We start from the raw sequence: 21,804 nt of genomic DNA on the forward strand, positions 1-21,804 counted from the left end.
ACAGTACCTCAACTTTCATTTTGTGTCAAAATAGTACCTCCGTTAGTTTTTCTATCAAAGTGGCAGGGGTATTTTCGTCTTTTCCTTAAATTTAAAAAATAATAATTTTTTTTAATAAAAAAATTTCTTAAAATTTTAAAAAAAAAAAGTTATGAATTTTAATAACTTTTTTTTTAAAATTTTATGAATTTTTTTATTAAAAAACAATTATTATTTTTAAAATTTAAGGAAAAGACGAAAATACCCCTGCCACTTTGACAGAAAAACTAACGGAGGTACTATTTTGACACAAAATGAAAGTTGAGGTACTTTTTTGCAAGTTTTCAAAGTTAGGGTACTAAGTTGATACAAAATGAAAGTTGAGGTACTTTTTTGCAAGTTTTCAAAGTTGAGGTACTAAGTTGAAACAACATGTAAAGTTGAGGTACTAAATTGTAATTTGCTCTATTTATATTCTAGGATCCTGGTGAAACAAACGGGCCTTAAACCAACACACCCCAACTCTCTTCTTCCTATTTTTTTTTCTTCTTTCATCTCCTTCTTCGTCTGGCAGTCTGCAACTCTTTCCTTAGCTGCTGCATAATTGAAACTACGTTTCGATTTCGCCCACTCCTCAAAACGAAAATTTCGGCGAAATTTCGCCGAAATTTTCGAAATTTAAATCCTTGGTATTATTTGGGTGAAACAGGGATATTTTAGTATCAAGAGAAGTGTATTAAAGAAAATTTTATATTTAAAAAGTGAATAAAAGATGTGTAAAAGAAAAAGGCCGTATAAAAAAGAAGAAAAAAAAAAGTGCAAACAGCAGCACTCATTAAAAAATGAGATATGACTATATTAGTCTTAATTGGGTTATAGAACCACCGATTACCGTAATGGGCCGATTCGATCCAGTTAACAAGTCAACATGCTGGATCCGAACGTTATTTTGATGGGTCGAGCCAACGTGGCCCGTTTACCGAGTTTAGTATTTGATTTCTCTGCGTCTCTATTATGGTGTGTTTAAATGGAAGAAAAAAATTTGAAATTTAAATAAAACTTAACATTTAATAAATTACATGATTTAATTTTTTTGTTTGGGTCAATAAATAGGTCAATAAATATAGAATTTTGTAAATTTTAGATGAAAAAAAGCTTAGGATTTGAAGATTGTAAATTTTAATTTTAAATTCTACTTAAATTGATGTCATTTTCAAAATTTTAATTTTTATAAAATAAAAATAAGTTGTGTCGACCATGCCAACACTATCACCATCGTCGCCAACGTCACCACCATTAACACCACCATCGCCGCCAACGTCACCATCATTAACACCATCGCCCCCGCCACCACTGTCCCCACCACCCTCGCCACCACCCCTGATGCCGCTGTTGACACCATCACCACCGCCGACGCCACCGCCAACACCCCAATTTTAGCCGTCACCATTTCTCCTACCGCTTGTGGGCCATCACCCCTACCAATATAGTCAACTCATCATAAACATCATTTTTATTGTTGTCACTATCACTCTTTTTAATTGACGCATCAAAAATTAAAACTATTAAAAATTTTATATTTAAACTTCATTGTTTACATATTATCTAAATAAAAGAATTTACATATTCTAGAATTTTAAATCACATCTTTTAAATCGGTCGAATTCTTTAACAGTTTCAAACTAGTTTATCTAAACGCAAACCTGCCGACTGATACTCTGCAAGGTTTATACTGTCTGCACAGAGTTAAAGACCCCAACAGTGTTCGGAGGAGTCTAACCATGTTATTTTCAGGGTTCTGATATTCAAGAAAAGTAGTAGACTCCCATTTTGTGAAAGAATGCTTGCGAAACTCCAGTTAGATACCGGTTGCTTCCACATTTTGGGTTCCACGAAGACCTCACCCAACATAAGACTACCTCCATTAGACAAAGCTGAACTCATAAACAAAGATAAGATTCAGAGAGTAGTTCGGAGTCCCAATGGAGGAGGAGGGGTTAAGAAGGGGTTCGTTGAAGTTCGTAGACCGACCCATGATAGATATAGTGATGGTGGTGGTGCTGTTGAGGAGGTTGAGTTGAAGAAACACAGTTTTGTGAAAAACCCAGGTGGAGAAAAGAGAAAAAACAATTGGGGTAATGGTGTTTTTGAGAAAAGCAGGGATTTTGGTGTTGAATTGGGGAAAGAGAGTGGTAACGGTGTGGTGAAGAAAGCGCACCCCAAGTGTTCGACGAAATGGGTCAGATATGGGGGCTGCATACCTGCAATTTTAAAGGCGTTGGATGAAGTTGAGGATTTGGATAAGGCTTTGAAGCCGTGGGAAGATACGCTTACTAACAAGGAAAGGAGCATAATTTTGAAGGAGCAGTTGAGTTGGGAAAGGGCTTTGGAGATTTTTGAATGGTTGAAGAGAAAGGATTGTTATGAATTGAATGTGATTCACTACAATATAATGCTTAGAGTTCTTGGGAAGGCGAGGCAGTGGAGCCACGTAGAGAGTCTTTGGGATGAGATGAAGGTTAAACGAATAGCACCGATTAATTCCACGTATGGAACTTTGATTGACGTTTACAGTAAAGGTGGGCTTAAAGAAGAAGCACTTTTTTGGCTTGAGAAGATGAAAAAACAAGGAATGAAGCCTGATGAGGTTACTATGGGGATTGTCGTTCAATTGTATAAGAAAGCGAGAGAGTATCGAAAAGCTGAGGAATTTTTCGAGAAATGGTCATTGGGGTCTTTGAGGCGAGAGGGTACTACTACTACAACAGCTGCTGCTGGATTGGAGAGCTCTGTGCATTCTCATGTTTCTTTGAGCTCACATACATATAATACATTGATTGACACGTATGGAAAGGCTGGCCAACTTAAAGAAGCATCTGAAATATTTGCGTTGATGCTGAGGGAAGGGATTGCTCCAACGACTGTGACTTTCAATACAATGATTCACATTTGTGGTAACCATGGCCAGCTAGAAGAAGTTGCTTCGCTTATGCAGAAGATGGAGGAGCTTCGATGCCCACAGGACACAAGAACATATAATATTCTAATTTCCCTCCATGCTAAGCACAATAATATAGACAAGGCGACAAACTACTTCACCGAGATGAAGGAGGCTTGCCTTAAGCCAGACCATGTGAGCTACCGCACCCTTTTGTATGCATACTCAGTAAGGCATATGGTTAGCAAAGCTGAAGACCTCATATCAGAGATGGATGAAAGGGGCGTTGAGATTGATGAATTCACTCAGTCGGCTCTGACTAGGATGTACATAGAAGCTGGGATGCTTGAGAAGTCGTGGTTTTGGTTCACGAGATTTCATCTTTCAGGGAAAATGAGCTCCGAGTGCTATTCTGCCAGCATTGATGCATATGGAGAGCGTGGGCATATTTTGGAAGCTGAGAAAGTTTTCATTTGCTGCCAAGAAGTGAAGACGTTGAGTGTCCTTGAGTTCAATGTGATGATCAAAGCTTATGGGGTGGGGAAACATTATGGTAGAGCATGCCAGTTGTTTGATAGCATGGAGAGTCATGGTGTAGTTCCTGACAAATGTAGCTATAGTTCTCTCATACAAATTTTGGCTAATGCCGATATGCCACATAGAGCAAAACCCTATCTCAAAAAGATGCAGGAGGCAGGATTGGTAAGCGATTGCATCCCGTATTGTGCTGTGATATCAAGCTTTGCAAAATTAGGTCAATTGGAAATGGCAGAGGGACTATATAAAGAAATGGTTGGATTCAATGTGCAGCCTGATGTTATTGTCTTTGGGGTGTTGATAAATGCTTTTGCTGATGTTGGAAGCGTTAAAGAAGCTCTCAGTTATGCTGAAGCAATGAAAAAGGCAGGTTTCCCTGGGAACACGGTTATTAACAACACCTTGATCAAGCTCTATACTAAAGTTGGCTTTTTGAAAGGAGCAGAAGAAATATATAAACTTCTTCAATTATCAGAGGATAGTCCTGCTATATACGCTTCAAATTGTATGATTGATCTATATAGTGAGCGATCTATGGTTAAGCCAGCAGAAGAAATCTTTGATAGCTTGAAGAGCAAGGGGGATGCAAATGAGTTTACCTTTGCAATGATGTTGTGCATGTATAAGAAAATGGGGAGGTTTGAGGAAGCCATTCAGATTGCAAAGCAGATGAGAGAACTGCGTCTTTTAACTGATTTGCTGAGTTATAATAATGTTCTTGGGTTGTATGCGATGTATGGAAGATTCAAAGAGGTGGTGGGAACTTTCAAGGAAATGATGAAAGCTGGCATTCAACCTGATGATTGTACATTCAAATCACTTGGACTTGTTTTGGTGAGATCTGGAGTTTCAAAGCAGGCTGTTGGCAATCTAGAAGTATCAGTGAAGAAGGATGCTCAGAGTGGTTTGCAAGCATGGATGTCAGCCCTCTCCTCTGTTGTTAGAATGAATGAAAGTAATTATGTGTAAATAACTAAATACCATCTCTGCTAGTGAAGTTAATAAACATAGTACAAATTTTGCTATATTTGTTTTAATCTCGGATCGATGATTTTGAGTTCTCATCTCTTTTAAGTTTACCCATTCATCAGAAAAAGAAAAAAAAAAAAAAAAACTCTTTTACCCAATTTTTTTTATCTATTTAAAAAATGCATATAAATTTTGTGAAAGTGGCATATTTCACATGGGTTTGAAATTTTATAAGTCCAAATTTCACTTTTGATTATTGTAGTTTAGATTATGTTCCACTTGTACAATATTTATAAACAAGTTAATTTTACAAACACTTGTTGAGGTTTTTTGTGCTTTCACATACATCCTTGACGTTTTGAAAATAACAATAAGATTCTCTGAAGTTTTAATCGTTTTCAAATGACCTATTCTATTAAAATTTCATCTAAAAACATTTTTAAATGACAAAATTAATCTTAGAATTCATTTACATTGACACTTACTAAGATTTATTATATTTTCACGTAATCTCCTTAAGTTTTAGCATTTTTTGAACACAATATCTGTGGAGGTCTATTACAAGTGTCAAGAGTTATTACGTATTCACATAATCACTACAAAAATTATTAAAACTCGGTTTGAAATAGCCGATTCCTATTTGAAATCGTATTTCGAACCGACTTTTTGTTTTTTGTTTTTTGTCAAATAAACTTTCATAGAAAAGCCTGAAAAAGCAAAACAGGGAAACGAAGCACAGACAGGCCCAAAGAAGCGGCCCACCAAAGGAGCTATTTCGGACCGACTTAACCCTAGATTCTAGAAACTTTCTATAAGCCGGCTCCTCAACTCTCCTCCAGCGTCGTCTGCTCATCGTCAACCCCGCAAAACCCTAATCCCCTGTGTCAGCCAATTCCTGATCAATTAACAATGGCGGACGACGACTACAACGACATGGATATGGGGTTCTTCCTCTCTCTCACTCTCTCTTATCGTTATGCAGAGTTCTTAAAACTGTGTTCCTGTCTATGTTTGTGTATATCCTCTTAAGTGACTTACTGGAAAATTGTTGATGCAGATACGAGGATGAGCCTCCAGAGCCAGAGATTGAAGTAAGGCTTTATTACTTTTATCTGATTCTTCAAGATCTCTGATATCTTAATCAAAAAAGTTGCTGAAAAATAATTGAATAATGGCAGGAAGGTGCAGAGGAGGATGTGGAGAACAATGACAATGATGATGTTGCAGGAGACACCCTTGAAACTGAGGACAAAGAAAAACAACCACCAGTGGAGCGACCTCGAAGAACGTCGAAATTTATGACTAAATATGAACGTGCTAGAATCTTGGGTACCCGTGCTCTGCAGATTAGGTATTTTTTTTTTTTTTCCAAACATTATTGGTCTAAAATTTTGTTGATTAAGTTGGCCGACCCATTAAAAATTTGACGTTTGGATGAACAGCATGAATGCCCCTGTGATGGTTGAGTTGGAGGGTGAAACTGACCCGCTTGAGGTAAGAGTCTGAAGCCTAGTTTGATTGTATTTGGGAGGCAAAAGTTTTGGGTAGCTAGTTTGTTGCATATCGTCATTAAGACCAGAAATGGTCTGTTTATTACTTGTAAATGCATTAACATGCCCCCTCTGAAACTGAATTTATTGTTGGATGATCCTGGTCAAATACCAGAATGTTAATTACCAAGCTGGCAGAGCCCCTCTGTGACCATGGTATTGTGCTGTTTTACTGTGACATGCACAAAACAAGTGCTTGCTTCTTGGATTTTCCGTCATTGTTTTCTTCTATACTCCTTTATATAATTTGAATTAAATGGTAAAAGTGAAGAAGGACGGAAACTTATAGTGTGATGTCTCAGAAAACAAAAGTTTTGGATAGCTAGTGTGTTGTATAATGCCTTTAAGACCAGAAATTGTGTGTTGTGAGTATATGTAATAGTCTGATAAAGGAATTTATCAAGTTTAAATCTTTCTGATTTTGGTAGTTAGAAGGAGAATATCAAGTTTAAATCTTTGTTTAATTAAATAATATTTGTGTATCTCTTTCGAAGCCAACTGTAAATTCAAATAGAAAGTGTGCATGATCATTTTTCATTTTGCTTCTCTTTCTTCTTTTGGCTTTATCTTGCCTCCCAGGGAGAAGCTTTCCTTGCCCACTCTTCTTTTTGTATAAGAATATGATGCCATTTCTTTGTATCCTCCATATTATCATGTTGAGGGTTGTTGTCGTTGAGATGTATGAAAGCATATTAGTCATTTCTAAGTTGCAAAGGAAAATATGGTAACAATCTGACTTGTGAGAGCTCTAATTGTTAGTACACTAATGATACAAAATATTAGTGTATAATTTCTTGAATTGTGAATTGCTTAGATTGCTATGAAGGAGCTTCGTGAGCGGAAAATACCCTTCACCATTCGTCGCTATCTGCCTGATGGAAGGTAAGTTAATGGTTGTACTTTTGCTTCATTTGAAGCATTGCTTGTTGCCTTTGTCATGTGTGCACACACAATAAACTCTTTGTTACTTCTGCTTTCTTGTGATCTATATAAATTTTAATTGGGTCTGAAATTTTCAGTTACGAAGATTGGGGAGTAGATGAATTGATTGTGGAAGACTCGTGGAAGAGGCAGGTGGGAGGGGATTGATCGCAGTTCATCTATGCATGGTGGTTTCTGTTGTCAATATCTATGCATGGAAGATCTGCTTTATGTGGATTCGGAACATTGTGGAACGTACCCTATAAACTTACATGTTGAAACACTATCTTTTTTAGTAAATATGTTGAAATGTGGTTGAAGACATCAGCAATGTAGTTATCTAATGGCCATAGTGAGGATCTCAAACCTTTTGAGAATCCCCACTAACTGCAGCATTCTTTTGCTGTGCGAAATGACCGGAAAGATGGCTTCCTCTCTATAGCCATCAAGCACCCACAGGGTTGGACATGACCACCCTTTTTGAATTTTTGACTGGTGAACTGATTTCTGCGACCAACATTTTTGAGTAATCATGCGTTGATTATTGAAATTCAATCATATTTGTATAGTAGTTGAACTGTGTATGCGGAGGTGCATCTAAAGGGACTGAGAAGGGAGATGAAACCTGTCATTCACTCATTTGATAGGACAAATGTGTAGAGCTGATTGACGGAACAATATTTGTATAGCCAAGTGTATCGAAATAAATGTCGAGTCAAATTGAATAATTTGTAAAATGGTTGCATGGCCAGTTGTGGCTCCTAATCTAAGCTTGACAATAGTGCCTACTGAGTTTGGGTTGGGCTCAGAGAGTTGACCTGATTAGAATTACACATTTCCTTGCAAACTTTAGAAACCCAGTGTTAATGTTGCTTGAATTTCACATTAATTAGAGCAGTTGATTTGAAACTGATGATTATGGTATAAACAAATTCATGATCTTAATAAGTAATTCAATTTGCCGAGGAAGAAGTTGATTTGAAAGCAGTAAAACGGAAAGAAGATAGATTGTGATTGTTGTCTGGTTCAAACTTGATGCCAAAGGGTCCAGTTCTTATGTCATTTACAGGTTTCTATAAACCCTTTCAGTTTTTGTTGTCTGAAAGCAACCCACGTGCCTTATGTGACCAAAAACTCAATGGTGGCGGTCAATTAATAATTAATTATTTTGAAAATTTGTAATCATCATATTGCTTAATGCTTATAGTGTTAGAAGCTGTAGATGCTGTTTGGAATCCGCGTATATGCAGCAGCAGCTATTAGCTATATGCTGAAGCCCATAGTAAAAAATAGCTGGTGCCAGCAACTACGTGTTTTCAAAAGAAAATATCTTGTGACTCTAAGAAGAATGATGCGCGTGAACCCTCTCTTTATTGTTTTTATGTTCATTATTATGAGTATTGGAGGGCCCCTAGCCGCACTCTCTCTACTTGATCATCATCATCATTCATCAGTCCAAAAGCTTGGGGCCCTCTTCTGCTCAACAAGCTTCAAAGTTAGTAGAACCTGCCAAATTTTCCCTTCAAAAATAAAAATACACAAGCACTTTATTCGGCTATTCCTTTGGACCGGTCCATTGGAGTGTGTGCATGCATGCCCTTGTTAACAAATTGGCATGCTTCCAAACAAGCACACACACATATTCCAGCATCAAGTTTGCCCGAAACCCTGAAATGAAGAATCAAGAAAGACATGGAGGATCAACAAACTGTTTAACAAATTAATAATTCAAGAGCCACCTAAGCAAACCTCAAATTCTAGATACCAAACACATGATATCACAATGTTTTTCACTAGTTAGACATAAAAACTGACATTATTTTGTGTTTGTCTTTTGTAAGAGTGCAAATAATAGAGTATCTACTATTATTTTATGAGTCAAATCAGTCTGCCATATATCACCTCACTCATACAAACATGATGGGATCTTTTATTATATAGTGAGGTTCATGAGACCAGCTATGGTGCGGACTAAATATATAGTGTGTATAGATCTAAAGGTATAAACAATTTATACTTCTAGAATGAGAAATGTGAACACTGTCTTAATCTAAGGTGTCTAGATCTGCATATTATAAACCATAACAAGATTCGAGATTCATATGCTGTGAGAAGAAAATCATTATTTGAAGAATATGTAAATTTGTAGCCGATCGAATTCATTCTTAAATCTGCAAGTCGAAAATGAAATGAAATCTTGATATTATTAATCATATTCGGAGCATGCAACATCTGAACTAATGTACAAGATGATCAAAGTATCAAACCCAAAGAAATGCAAAACAAAAAAAATCTAAATCCTAAACCCTACCACTAAACTTATTAAGTCTGCCTTTTGGTGTACAAAGATAACCCGCCCCATGTTTAATTTCCTAACACAAGCTTAAACGACGACGTTATGCCACGAAACGACGACATCCTCCAAGCCAACTCTCAAGTCCTCCCAAAGAAGCTCCTGATCAAACTCAACCCCGCCACCACCCTCCACCACCTTCACTTCCCCCAACAACAAACTGGGCGCAATCTCCATCACCTCCACCGTCAAAACGACACGTCGTTTGCCCCCTTTCTCCAACCCAATACTCATCCCACCCTTCCCTCTCTCCGCTCTGTACCCCAACCTCTCCCCGACCTCCCCCACCTTCTCCACCACCGTCTCCGCCGCCACATTCGCTGTGAACCGCTTCTCGCTCCTATTCTCCGCCTCGAACATCCCCGACAAGTCCAACCCCGATGACATCGATATAATATCAAACGCATTCATCCCCGAAACGCCGCCGTATTTACACAATTTCAGTTTCTCCGTCGACGACTGAGAATCGAGCGATTTTTTGAACCACGCTTTCTGCATCAACTCTTCCACGCTCAATCTCGAATTCGGATTCGGGTCCAGCAGCTGGTAAATCAACCGCCGCGCCGGCTTTGGAATCCAAGTCGGAATCTCGTACTCCCGGCGCTGAATCTTCTTGTACATGGCGATGAGGTTGCTGTCGTCGAAGGGGAGGTAACCGGCGAGCAACACGAAGAGGATGACGCCACAGGACCATGCGTCCGCTTTGGAGCCATCGTAGCCGCAGCGATATACCACCTCGGGCGCCGTGTAAGCCGGCGTGCCGCAAGCCGTGTGGAGCAGCCCGTTTTTGAGCGAATCGGGCAGAGCCGAGAGCCCGAAGTCCGAGACCTTGAGGTTGCCGTCCCTGTCGAGCAGGAGGTTCTGTGGCTTCACGTCGCGGTGAGCGACGCCGTTTTCGTGGCAGAAATGCAGGGCCGAGACGAGTTGTTGAAAGTATCGGCGAGCTATGGACTCCGGCAATTTTCCGTAGCGGGAGATTTTGTCGAATAACTCGCCCCCCGTGGCGAGCTCGACCACGAGGTAGATCTTGGACTTGGTGGCCATGACCTCGTGGATTTTGAGGATGTTGGGGTGGTCCTGGAGGCGGCGCATGGCGGATATCTCTCGGAGGATCCGAGGTTCCATTACGGCGTCGGTTTGGGCCTTGTCGATGATTTTGATGGCCACGGCGGAGTTGTCGGACAAGGATTGGGCCTTGTAGACCTTGGCGAAGCTGCCCCGGCCCAATAACCGGCCCACTTGGTATTTTCCGAGGAGGGTGGTGGAGGGAGGTGGTGGGGCGGGTGGGACCCGGGAGCCCATGGGTGGTGGATTGGGTAAAGGAGGCGCGGAGGCGATGAAGCAGCAAACCAGAGACAGTGAAGGACAAGGTTACTAGCTTTGGGTGTTGGGTTTTATAGAGAACTACTATTTGCACACCCTTTTTTTTCTTTTTGCACATCCTTTTTTTTCTTTTTGCACACCCCTATCAAAAAAAAAAAAGACAATACACTCCCTCTCTTCTTTCCCTCTCTTTTTTTCTCTCGTTCACACCCCCCTTCCCCTGTTTTTTTTTTCTTCTTCTTCTCCAACCCTCCCCCAGCCAGCCCCTCCACCCAACCCACCTAGCCCCTCAACCCCCTCACCCGACCCACCCCTCCCTCCCTCCCTCCCCCTCCGGCCTCCCCCCTCCACCCAACCCACCTAGCCCCTGCACCGACCCCCCCAGTCTCTCTCTCTCTCTCTCTCGCCCAAGCAAATAGCAAAAAAAAAAAAAGGTGGCAGGTGGTTCGGCAGACCAGTGCCGAACCACCTGCCACCTTTTTTTTTTTTTTTTGTCTGCTTGGGCGAGAGGTGAGACCACCACCGGTCACCTCCTCATTTTCTCTCCTCTCTCCATTTCTCTGTCTTGTCTCTAACAGAGCCAAGCTGCTGCCAGCGCTCCCGCGTCGCACCGTCGAGCTTCCACCCCGGAGAAGTGCCCAGCTGCTCCATCGACGATGCGACCAGGCAGTTGGGCGGGCGGGTGTTTGAGCTTAGTGCTGCACAAGGTGGCTGGAAAGAGTTGGAGCCGACAGTTGGGCTTCGCGGAGCTTGCAGGAGAGGTGATGTTGCGGGGAGGTGGAGTCGCGAGAGAGAGAAAGGGAGCTAGGAGAGAGAATGTGACGGGGAGGTGGTGCTGCCGGGAAAGAGAGAGAAAGAGAGAGGGAGGAAGGTGGTGCAGGGAAGGTGCGGGAGGGAAGGTGGTGGTCGGGTGAGGGGGAGATGGGCTGGGTGGGTCGGGTGAAACGGGGGGAGGGAGTGAGGTGGTGCAGCTGCATGCGGAGAGGAGAGAGAGGGATTGAGGAGGGTGGCCGGTGCTGCATGCGGGGAGGTTGGTCGGAGAGGGAAGGGGTTGAGGGGCTGGGTGGGTTGGGTGGAGGGGCTGGCTGGGGGAAGGTTGGAGAAGAAGAAGAAGAAAAAAAAAACAGGGGAAGGGGGGTGTGAACGAGAGAAAAATGAGAGGGAAAAAAGGGAGGGTGTGTAATGAAATGAGGGTATTTTGGTAATGGGGTGGGTGTGTGTTGAGAGATTTTGAATTTGAGGTAAGTGTGTGGGGTGTGTAGGAGAAAAAAAGAGAAAAATGGTGTGCAAAAAGAAAAAAAAGGGTGTGCAAATAGTAGCTCTCGTTTTATAACATGGAGATTGTTAGGATTCTAGTTGGCTTCTACCGTCATTATTCAAATTTCCCATACTACCCTTTGCCGTTTTGGCTTTCGTTTTATACGCATATTCCTTCTTTTTTAGTCATTGTTTATGTGAGTGCTTCGCACGCAGCACATGATAATATATTTTGTGGGATATGAATATCAGATATTTAGGTTACCCCAACATATAATTAATTTGTAGGATTTCATTCTGACTCTTATTTATTTCCCTTTTTAGTTAATTCCAACTTGAACTTGTAAAATACGTGTTTAATTGCACATTTAAGAATCAATTCTTTTACACAGATATACTCGATCTGGTGCAAACATTCACTGTGTGCAGATAGATATCTGAAATTTTTTAACGTAATAATCAATTATATATAGTTTTACCCCATTAATATTTTATGATTAGATTTCTTGGAATTTTCTTATGTGTTTTGATCTACATCTAAAGAGTCACCAAACTATACATGCTGATCCTATATGCATGCTTTACTAGATCCCAAGTCATTCTTTGTACTTAGATATACTCTCCAAGTCATGTTTACTTAAGCTTAAGCTAGCATGACTTTTTTTTTTTTTTTTTCAATTTAAATCCATCAAAGTTGAAAAACGTTCTATGCATGGTAAGTAGCTAAATACCAAGATATAATACCATAAACACTAATGTGCTTACAATATATGTTGATGGAGAAAAATTATTGAAAAAACTGCAAGGTAATGGGTTATTCAAATATTTGTTTTTAAGAAAATATCACAGCAATGGCCATATCAGGATTCAGTAGGAATTGATAAAAGATTCACATAATGGCCCTCAATTATTGAAAAAACTGCAAGGTAATGTGTTGCTTTTCTTCCAAGTTGAAGGTCACGAACATAAAGTAAATCAAGATGTGAAAACAAATTAAGACGTCAATGAAAAGTATTCCCACCAATAATTAAGGGGGTAATGCCAAGCTTAAGTGCCGACAAAGTAAACTATGCGAAAGCCAATAAAATAATACAATAAGAATAATGTTAGAGATTTTAAATAAATAAATTAGGATTAAATATCAAATATCAATAGTTTTTCAGTAAAACAGTAAGATATTAATTTTTTTTTAGTTTAGGTACTAACTTAGAGCAAGACATTTTGTATTAGGTCACAAATCGGTTTGCTATACAGTTGTTACTGTCAAACAGTCACAGTTGTGACTGTTTCAAATTCATAAAAATTCAAAATTTATAAGGGTTTAATACTTTGGATTTATGCTTGAAAGATGAAATCTTATTGCCCAGAGACTAAACATTAAAGTTTAAGGGTTGCAAATGCTTGCATATATTGAAAAAACAACAAATTAATAAAAAAATTATGACTGTTAGACAGTCACAGCTCGGTATAACCATATTTTTTAAAGTTAGTACTTAAACTGAAATTTAGTATCTAAAGTGAAATGACATAAACGTTTTGGTAGTTAAAATGAAAAATATTGTAATTTGGTACTTAAAGTCAACAGACCTATTTTAAATTACTCAATTTTAATATTTAATGTGATAGTGTATGTATTAATATTTTACTTATTTATATGAGTGAACACAAATATGAATTTATGAAATCTCACATTATTTAGAAGTTATGTATAACAATTCACAATTTTTAAGATTTTTCTTTATGATTTACCAAAAAATATAAATAATTTCCTTTATAATATAGGATTTGTAATATAAACATTTTAAAAATAACCCATAACCTTTGCATTCATAATAAGAGGCCAGATTAAAAGATAAGTACGTGAAAACAAGATAAGCATGATATTAAACTACAATAATATATGTTGATTTTGAAAGCAAAACGGCATCAAGAGTATAATGCGAAACTCATAGTTTCTCTCTTTTTTTTTTTTAATAAGCAATTCAAAACTCAGTCATGATTTGTAATATTTTTCAAACTTAGTGTTCAAATAATAAGAGTTAAATATAAGTTGTGAATTGGTGTATATGACAGAGTGGAAAATGAAAAGGACCAGCTTGAATTACTAATCAACGAAAGAAATGAGGAATGAACATATGTGCATATGTATAATTAAATAGCACTGGTTTTAATTAATGGGGTCTCTAAGTCGGTAGTCAAATAAAGACATTAGTAGTTGGAAATACGACCATTCTCATCTCTAACTTGGTTCACGAGATTCACTGGTTGGTGGGCTGGTGCCTTCTCAGCTTGCGGGGGGGTGTTAAATGTTAATTCATTTGTGTTAATAAGGGAAAAGGGTAATTACGTAATTTACAACGCTGTAGAGTGAGTTAGTAACGGCACACTCTCAAGTCTCAAAGTCTTCTCATGCACGTTGGGAATTCCTAGGCGCCTCCTCCCAAGACGTCTCTCCTGGCCATTACGGGCCGGGCCCTATAGGCCTATACTATACAATATAATTAAATATCAATATTATTTTCCATTTTTTTTATTTCTTTAACAAATATTAAATTAACTACAATACTTCACTTTTTTATATCAATATCTCTCTTGAGTCTTGACATCATTATTTAAAAACATGCAAATTATTTTCTTAATTATTTTTAAGAAAATACTTTTCTTTTTCGGTCATTTTAGAAATTACTTAAACATGCAATATAAAAAATAAAATATACAAAATGATACTATCAAAATATTTTTGAAAAATAAGAATGATACAATTATTGTAAATTACTTCACTTTACATTATTTTCTATCTTTCATTTCTTCCTACACCGACTCCCCCCGCACATTATACCTGTAATAATCATTTTATATTTTTGAGTTCTATAATATTGCAAGTCCAATTAATTAAAAGAAGGCCAAATTTTAAAAGTATAGGAATATTTAAGCACATACCTGTATATATAGTTTAGGGTTAATTACAATTTAGTACCTCAACTTTACCTCCTATTTCAAGTTAGTACCTCAAGTTTAAAAAGTTTCAATTTCATACATCAACTTCCATTTTGTCACAATTTCATACCTCCGTTACTACTACCGTTAGGAAGTCCGTTATCCGCCTACGTGGCGCTGACGTGGCGCACGCTGACCCAATCACTAAGTGTTGACTTGATTTTTAATAATTTCCATGTGGCAGAATAATAATAAAAAAAAGAATAAAATATTTAAAAATTAATTAAAATATAAAAAATTGAATTAAAAAAAACACAACCCTCATCCCCTCCCCCAGCCCGACCCACCCCCTTCCCCCTCCCCCTCCCCCTCCCTGCAACCCATCCCCTCACCACAACCCAACCCTGCCGGTAACCTCTTTGTCTCTCTCTCTCTCTCTCTCTCTCTCTCTCTCTCTCTCTCTTCTCATCCTCCTTGGCCGCGATGACGATATGTTGTCTCTCTCCCCCGATGCCGCTACCATGTTCGAGATCTTCCTCCCGAACCATCGCCAGTCGTTCCCTTTGTTCGGCGGCAGCGTCACCTCGAGTCAGAGACGGCGGCGTAGTGGTCCACTGCCTCTGCGAAACTCTAGAGAAACACCAGGTGGTTGTGGTCGGCTTCTCGTTTCGCCACCGTGACGATCGTCCAGCATCATCCAGCAGAAATTGAGAAAAAAATAAAAAATAAAAAAAATACCCATCTCGCCCAGCAACCCAAAATAAAATGGAAAAACCCCATGATCTAGATCTTGAATAAAACGAAGAACACTGCATCGGTAACCAAGATCAACCCCAAAACCATTCTCTTATCATTTTTGCCCATTTATGTCTTTTTCTTCATTTTTTGAGGGGTTTCTTCAATTTAATGTAATTTTTTTATCTTTTATCAAAAATTGTTATTTTTGTTGGATGAATTTTGATGGGTTTGAATTGTTTGGGTGTACTACCAATTTGGAAGCTTGGAAGCACAGAGGGGGAGGGGCTGGGTTGTGGGGAGGGGATGGGTTGCAGGGGAGGGGTTGGGTTGCGGGGAGGGGAGGGGAGGGGATGGGTTGCAGGGAGGGGAGGGGAGGGGAGGGGATGGGTTGCAGGAGAGGGGTTGGGTTGCGGGGAGGGGAGGGGAGGTGAGGGGAGGGGATGGGTTGCAGGGAGGGGGAGGGGGAGGGGTGGGTCGGGCTGGGGGGAGGGGATGGGGGTTGTGTTTTTGACCAAAAAAAATAAAAAGAATTTTTTTTTGTAAATGATTTTTCTGTTTTTTTAATAAATTTTTTTTTACACGTGGCAACTTAGGTGTTTAATCAAAGTTCAAATGGATGAAATTATGGTGAAAAGACGAAAATATCCATGCCACATCATCAAAGATAACGGGTCACTAACAGAAAATCTAACGGAGGTACTAATTTGAAAGAAAATGAAAGTTGATGCATGAAATTGCAACTTTTTGAACTTGAGGTACTAACTTGAAATAGGAGGTAAAGTTGAGGTACTAAATTGTAATTAACCCTATAGTTTAATATTTAAGCACATACCAGTACATATAGTTTGTGTTTTTATAATCGAATATCTATTTTCAATCTCTTCTCAATGACGAATTAAAAGAAAAAAAAAGTCTCTTCTTAATGATCATTCATGTAAATTACAGTTAAATACAAAATTATTTAGTGGAGTGTATTGTATATGGATTTTAAAAGACTTTTGTGGAATTTAAAAGTTATGTGGTATTCAATTAAGACTTTTAAAGATTTTAAAAAATTTCATAAAAGTCTATATGTATTCAATTAAGAATTTTAAGTAGTTTATAAAAATCATGTGGTATTCAATTAAGACTTTTAATGACTTTTAAAAAGTCTGTAAAAGTCTAGGTACATTTAAAAAGTCATTGACTTTTATATAATTCATTTAATGATGTATTCAATAGACTTTAAAAGACTTTTATATGTATTTCAAAGTCATTATAAATCTAATCTCTCCCTTGCGAATTTTTAAGAATTTCTATATTCTGTAGAACTTCGTAGAACTTTGTGAAAATTTATATATTCTGCAAAAGTCTATCACTTAAAAAAAGTCTACAAAAGTTTATATAAATTTATATACACTACACCCCTCTTAGTCACATAATAATCATCATAATCATTACAATATTTTATCGATTATATATATAGTAAACTATTTAAAACCCCCAAATTAGAGCTTAGTTATTTCAAAACCTCCAGTCTTACTAAAATTAATTCAGAACCCCCTATTAGTTATTTAAACTCTCCCAAAACCCCCTGGTCAACTAACAACCAGCTGGGTTTGACCCCAAGTTTTTCTAACATTCCAATTATAACCCCAGCTAATCACTTAATCAATTAATCACATTTCTCTCTCTCACATTCTCTTTCTCCTCTGTGTTTTCTCTCTCTCTCTCTCCGCGTGGCTGTCATCGGCGAGTGCTCCGTCGTCCGGCAATGGTTGCCGGCGAGACCGGTCCCGATCTTCTCGTCTCTCCTCTCTCTTCCTCCCTATGCCCTCCACTTGCCGTGAAACCAAACGTCGACGCCGGATCAGGTCTAGGCAGATCTGAGCTCTATTGCTGGCGATTCGCTGATTCTGGCGACGACGAGGTGCCGGACCGCCATGGATGGCTTCCTCTCATCTTACGTCACCTTCATCGACACCAAGAGGTTGATCGGAGATGCGGCTAAGAACTATGGATGGCTTCGGTAAGATCCTTACTCCTCCTCGCTTGTTTATCTTTTAGTAACTTGTAGATCTGCATATTTCCTTACTTATATTAATTCAGAGACGATAAAGATACATCCATCAGAGTAGGAGTTACATACATATTTCCTTACGGATGCTCCTAGATCACATATTCCAACATCATTGACTTTTTTACAATTGTTATTCATCGCAGACCCAGAGGTGATATTCGTTCCTACCTGGAAGGATTAGCTTTGGCTGACAATGTTCAAAATTCTGTGGAGCAAAATCCATTTGGCCAACGAGCCATAGAGTTATAGTGGAGGAAGTATGACCACCTCGAGATTGATGCTATTTGGTTTGTATTGTCTTAGTTTTATTACGTGAAATGTTTCATCTGACACACCTAAGAAACCATTATTGTTTATGCATGGTGTGTTGATGTTCTTCATAAAAAGTTCACTAATATTCTGAAATGTTGGCCTATTGTATTTTGAAATTTTTTGAAATCTGCTTAGATATGCTAAATCAAATTTATTAGATCTTAATTTAGATGAATTAGGCTTAGGAATTATATTGAGATTAAATAATTTCAGTTCGTGAAACATGAGTTTTAAATGAATTTTGAATGAAATTATGGTTCTGAAATATGATGAATCAAATTTGCAGGTAGAAACAGATCGAGGCAGTGGCGGCTGTCGTGTACTCGTCACGCTTGAGGTGATCGGACGACGTTGTATTGTTGGCTACTCCTCTCATCTCAATGACTTGTTGTATTGTTGGTTTTTTTTTTTTTGATAAGGTTGCTGTGTTCTTTTTAATGAAACGGAATTCAGTAAAGGTGTAACTGTTTTAGTGAAGTGTAATTGTTTTAGTAAAGGTGTAATTGTTTTTTAATTAAGGTGTAATTGCATTTTAGTCGAGGTGTAATTGTTTCATCACTTAATTCAGTTTCAGTAAGTGAATTCATAAGTGAATTCTTCAATTTAGTGTAACCGAATTTCTGAAATTCAGTTTCAGTGTAATTGAATTTTTGAAATTCAGTTTCAGTGTAACTGAATTTTTGAAATTCAGTTTCAGTGTAATGAAATTCAATTTCAGTGTTTGATTTTAGTTTTAGTGAAATATTGAGTTTTAGCAAAAACTTCAATTCAAAAAAAAAAAAAAAAACAGTTTCACCAAAATACAGTTACAGTGATGTCAGCATGTGTCAGCGCGCGTCAGCATGCGTCAGAAGGGTAATTTAGGATTATAAGTTTTAGGGGGTTTTGAAAGAGTTTCTAGATGGGTGGGGATTTAGACAAATTTTTTTGGTGAGTAGGGTATTTAAAATTAGGCACTATTATATATATATATATATATTTCTTCGGTCATAATTAAATCCCTCTCCATAGAATTTGATTTAGCTTTTAAAGTTGACCAAGGAATACACAATTCGGATTACAAGATATTTTTATACGATAAGCCTAAAAAGTGATAAATACCACTAAATTACATGTCCATGACTCTGTTTGAAAACATCAATATATATATATATATATATATATATATTACGAGTCCCAGGTAATTAGAGAGTATGAATCATCATGTGTAAGTCCACATAAGGGAGTTGCTATTGGAAGTGTTTGACGGCCATGGACATGCCACGTGGACGAACTGCTGAAGTATTTGCCTGTGTAGGGGGTAGGGTTGGAACTTGGAAGTCAGAGGAGGCACTAGAGACGAGAGAGTAAGCGGTAGACTTGGTTGAGCACGCATGCTTTTGCATGCGCATCAAAATTAAAAGAAGAAAAAACATATTTGGAAAACGCTTTCAAGTTTTATTTCTTTTCTTTTTTTATTGAAAATTTGAAATTAACAAAAAGATATAGGTATAAATAAATCACTAAATATTTTTATATTTACAAATTACTCAATCAACTTTTTTGTAATTTTATTTTAGTCATTATTGACAAAAAAAAATTATAATAGATCAATAAACATACACTACAATGCAGATTTTAGATTTGTACTAAGTTTATGTTTGATTGCTGCTCCCAAAATTCGAGACCTAAACCCTAAGCCGCTAAGTATAGTTCTAGAACCCCAATTATGAGCCCTAATTCTCATTTCTAAACCATAAACCAAATTAAATGTAACATAGTGATTTCAAGCTCATAAGTAATGAACAAAACGAAATTGACAAATTGGTAATTTCCAACGCACCAAAATACTTGACATCAACAAGTGAATTGAGTCTATTGACTAAAGTGAGATAAAATTTCAAAACTCATTCACCTTTATGGAAAAAAAATATGGCCCACAATAACTATTGCATTTCTAAACCCTAAACCAAATCAAATGCAACGTAGTGATTTTACGCTCGTAAGTAATGAAAAAAACGAAATGGGCAAATTGGTAATTTCTAATGCACCAAAATACTTGACATCAACAAATGGATGGGGTCTATTGACTAAAATTGGATAAAATTTCAAAACTCATTCACCTTTATGGAAAAAAAAAAAAATGGCCCACGATAACTATTATGTAATATTACATAAAATTTGTTATAAAGAAGTAACTTTTTCTAATGTTCTTCATACGCTAGCGTACTAATGTAAGGGTGCAAAGCTAGGTTATTTTCAAAATTTTACTAACAAAGTGTCTTAGGAGGTGATTCAATTTAAATTTTTATAGACTTTTATAGACTTTTTTTAAGTGATAGGCTTTTGCAGAGTTTGCAGCTATTGACTTTTGGAGATTCCATAGGATTAATGATAGACTTTTATAGATTTCTATATGGAGTTTAACGGAGTTTGTGAGACTTTTGTCACAGAATTTGATAGAGATTTATCGACTTCTAATATTAAATCCTATGGTCCAAAAACTTGATTAAGCACTTTCAAAATACCAATACATGATTTATCAAAAAAAAAAAAATCAAATACTCAAAGTCCTAAACCAAACAGTCAATTAGAAAACCAAACTTCCTTCACAAAAAAAAAAAAAAAACAATTTATTCTTTTTATAATTTGGAAAACCAAATAGTTAATTCTTTGCTTGAATTAACGATTGGTCTTAAGTAAGAAACTCATATTTTTTAATAAAATTCATACAAAAAATATATAGATCGATTAACAAATAAGAAAAAGATAGCAACAATTTCTTTTCTTTTTTTTTTTCTTCCGTTTGGGTGAACAAAAACCCATTAATATAATCTAGTATTGTATATGTATTATAATATGTATAATATTGGGGTTGTGAAGTCAAATGCCTAGCCATCAAGAAGCTTGAATAATCTCCAACTATAAAGACCTTAAATCCAAATGAAAAAAAACAAAAAAACAAGAAAAAAGGTTATGCATCGCCTATGGAGGAAGGAGAGGGGTCACTGTCCAAAATACCAAAAAAGGGTTGTGTTGTGCTGCACCATATGGAGAGAGAGTCGGAGAAAAAAAAAGTGTATAATCTGAAATCCATAGAAATCTCTAGGTATGAGGGTGGAGAATGATAGACTTTGGGTATATATACCTCACACCATAAAGTTCACAAAACTCCATAATTTAGTAAAGTCTTTGAAAACATCTTGATGGAATGCCCCATGACTATTTGATGAAGTTTTTAAAAGTCATTAAAAGTCGTAATTGAATATATACCACCCGAATTTTGTAGACTCTTTAAAAATTTGAATTGAATACACTTACACTTTTTAATTTCATGAAAGTCAATTAAACACCACCAAATTCCATATCCAATATACCCCCCTTAATGTTGGAAGTTCTCTTTTAAGAAATGAACAATTTTCAGAAACCATAACCACTTTTTCTTGTAATATCTTGATATTACTTAACGTTTAATTTGAACCTGTATTTTGGTGGTGATACACTAGTTTGGCTGGAGTTGGCTTCTTCTTTGTTTGCAGTTTATTACTTTTTTAACAGATGGATAATTGTTTTGCTTTAAAATGTATTAATATACCATGAACTTAAATTGTTTTAAAAAAACTTATGAAGGCACACCGTATATATATATATATATATAGAGAAAATTAGGATTAAATATCAAATATCAATAGTTTTTCAGTAAAGCAGTAATACACTAATTTTTTTTAGTTTAGGTACTAACCTAGAGTAAAATATTTTGGATTAGGTCACAAATCAGTTTGTTATACAGTTGTGACTGTTGAACAGTTACAGTCGTGACTGTTTAAAATTTATAAAAAATCAAAATTTTTAAGAGTTTCATACTTTTGATTTAGGTTTGGAGGATGAAGTCATATAACCCAAAGACTAAATATTAAAGTTTAAGCCTTACAAATATTGAAAAAACAACAAA

General features: G+C 37.1%; 3 protein-coding genes across 3 annotated transcripts; 2 read left to right on the forward strand and 1 right to left on the reverse strand.

The window, feature by feature from the left end:
- Positions 1-1,737: 1,737 nt before the first annotated feature.
- LOC147293979 (Tetratricopeptide repeat (TPR)-like superfamily protein) lies at positions 1,738-4,423 on the forward strand. Its single transcript, XM_086233559.1, has one exon. It carries the CDS (start codon positions 1,820-1,822, stop codon positions 4,421-4,423), a length of 2,604 nt encoding a protein of 867 aa, XP_086089685.1. The 5' UTR covers positions 1,738-1,819.
- Positions 4,424-5,193: 770 nt separating this feature from the next.
- LOC147293980 (DNA-directed RNA polymerases II, IV and V subunit 6A-like) lies at positions 5,194-7,449 on the forward strand. The gene is made up of 6 exons (XM_086232451.1): positions 5,194-5,367; positions 5,481-5,514; positions 5,602-5,774; positions 5,866-5,917; positions 6,788-6,855; positions 6,993-7,449. Exons 1-6 carry the CDS (start codon positions 5,333-5,335, stop codon positions 7,060-7,062), a joined length of 432 nt encoding a protein of 143 aa, XP_086088577.1. The 5' UTR covers positions 5,194-5,332; the 3' UTR covers positions 7,063-7,449.
- Positions 7,450-9,075: 1,626 nt separating this feature from the next.
- On the reverse strand, positions 9,076-10,571 carry CIPK7 (CBL-interacting protein kinase 7). Its single transcript, XM_086232640.1, has one exon. It carries the CDS (start codon positions 10,547-10,549, stop codon positions 9,278-9,280), a length of 1,272 nt encoding a protein of 423 aa, XP_086088766.1. The 5' UTR covers positions 10,550-10,571; the 3' UTR covers positions 9,076-9,277.
- Between the last annotated feature and the right edge of the window lie 11,233 nt (positions 10,572-21,804).

Source organism: Dryas octopetala, chromosome 2 (genome assembly GCF_963921425.1).
Source record: "Dryas octopetala chromosome 2, drDryOcto1.1, whole genome shotgun sequence".
Taxonomy (NCBI): domain Eukaryota; kingdom Viridiplantae; phylum Streptophyta; class Magnoliopsida; order Rosales; family Rosaceae; genus Dryas; species Dryas octopetala.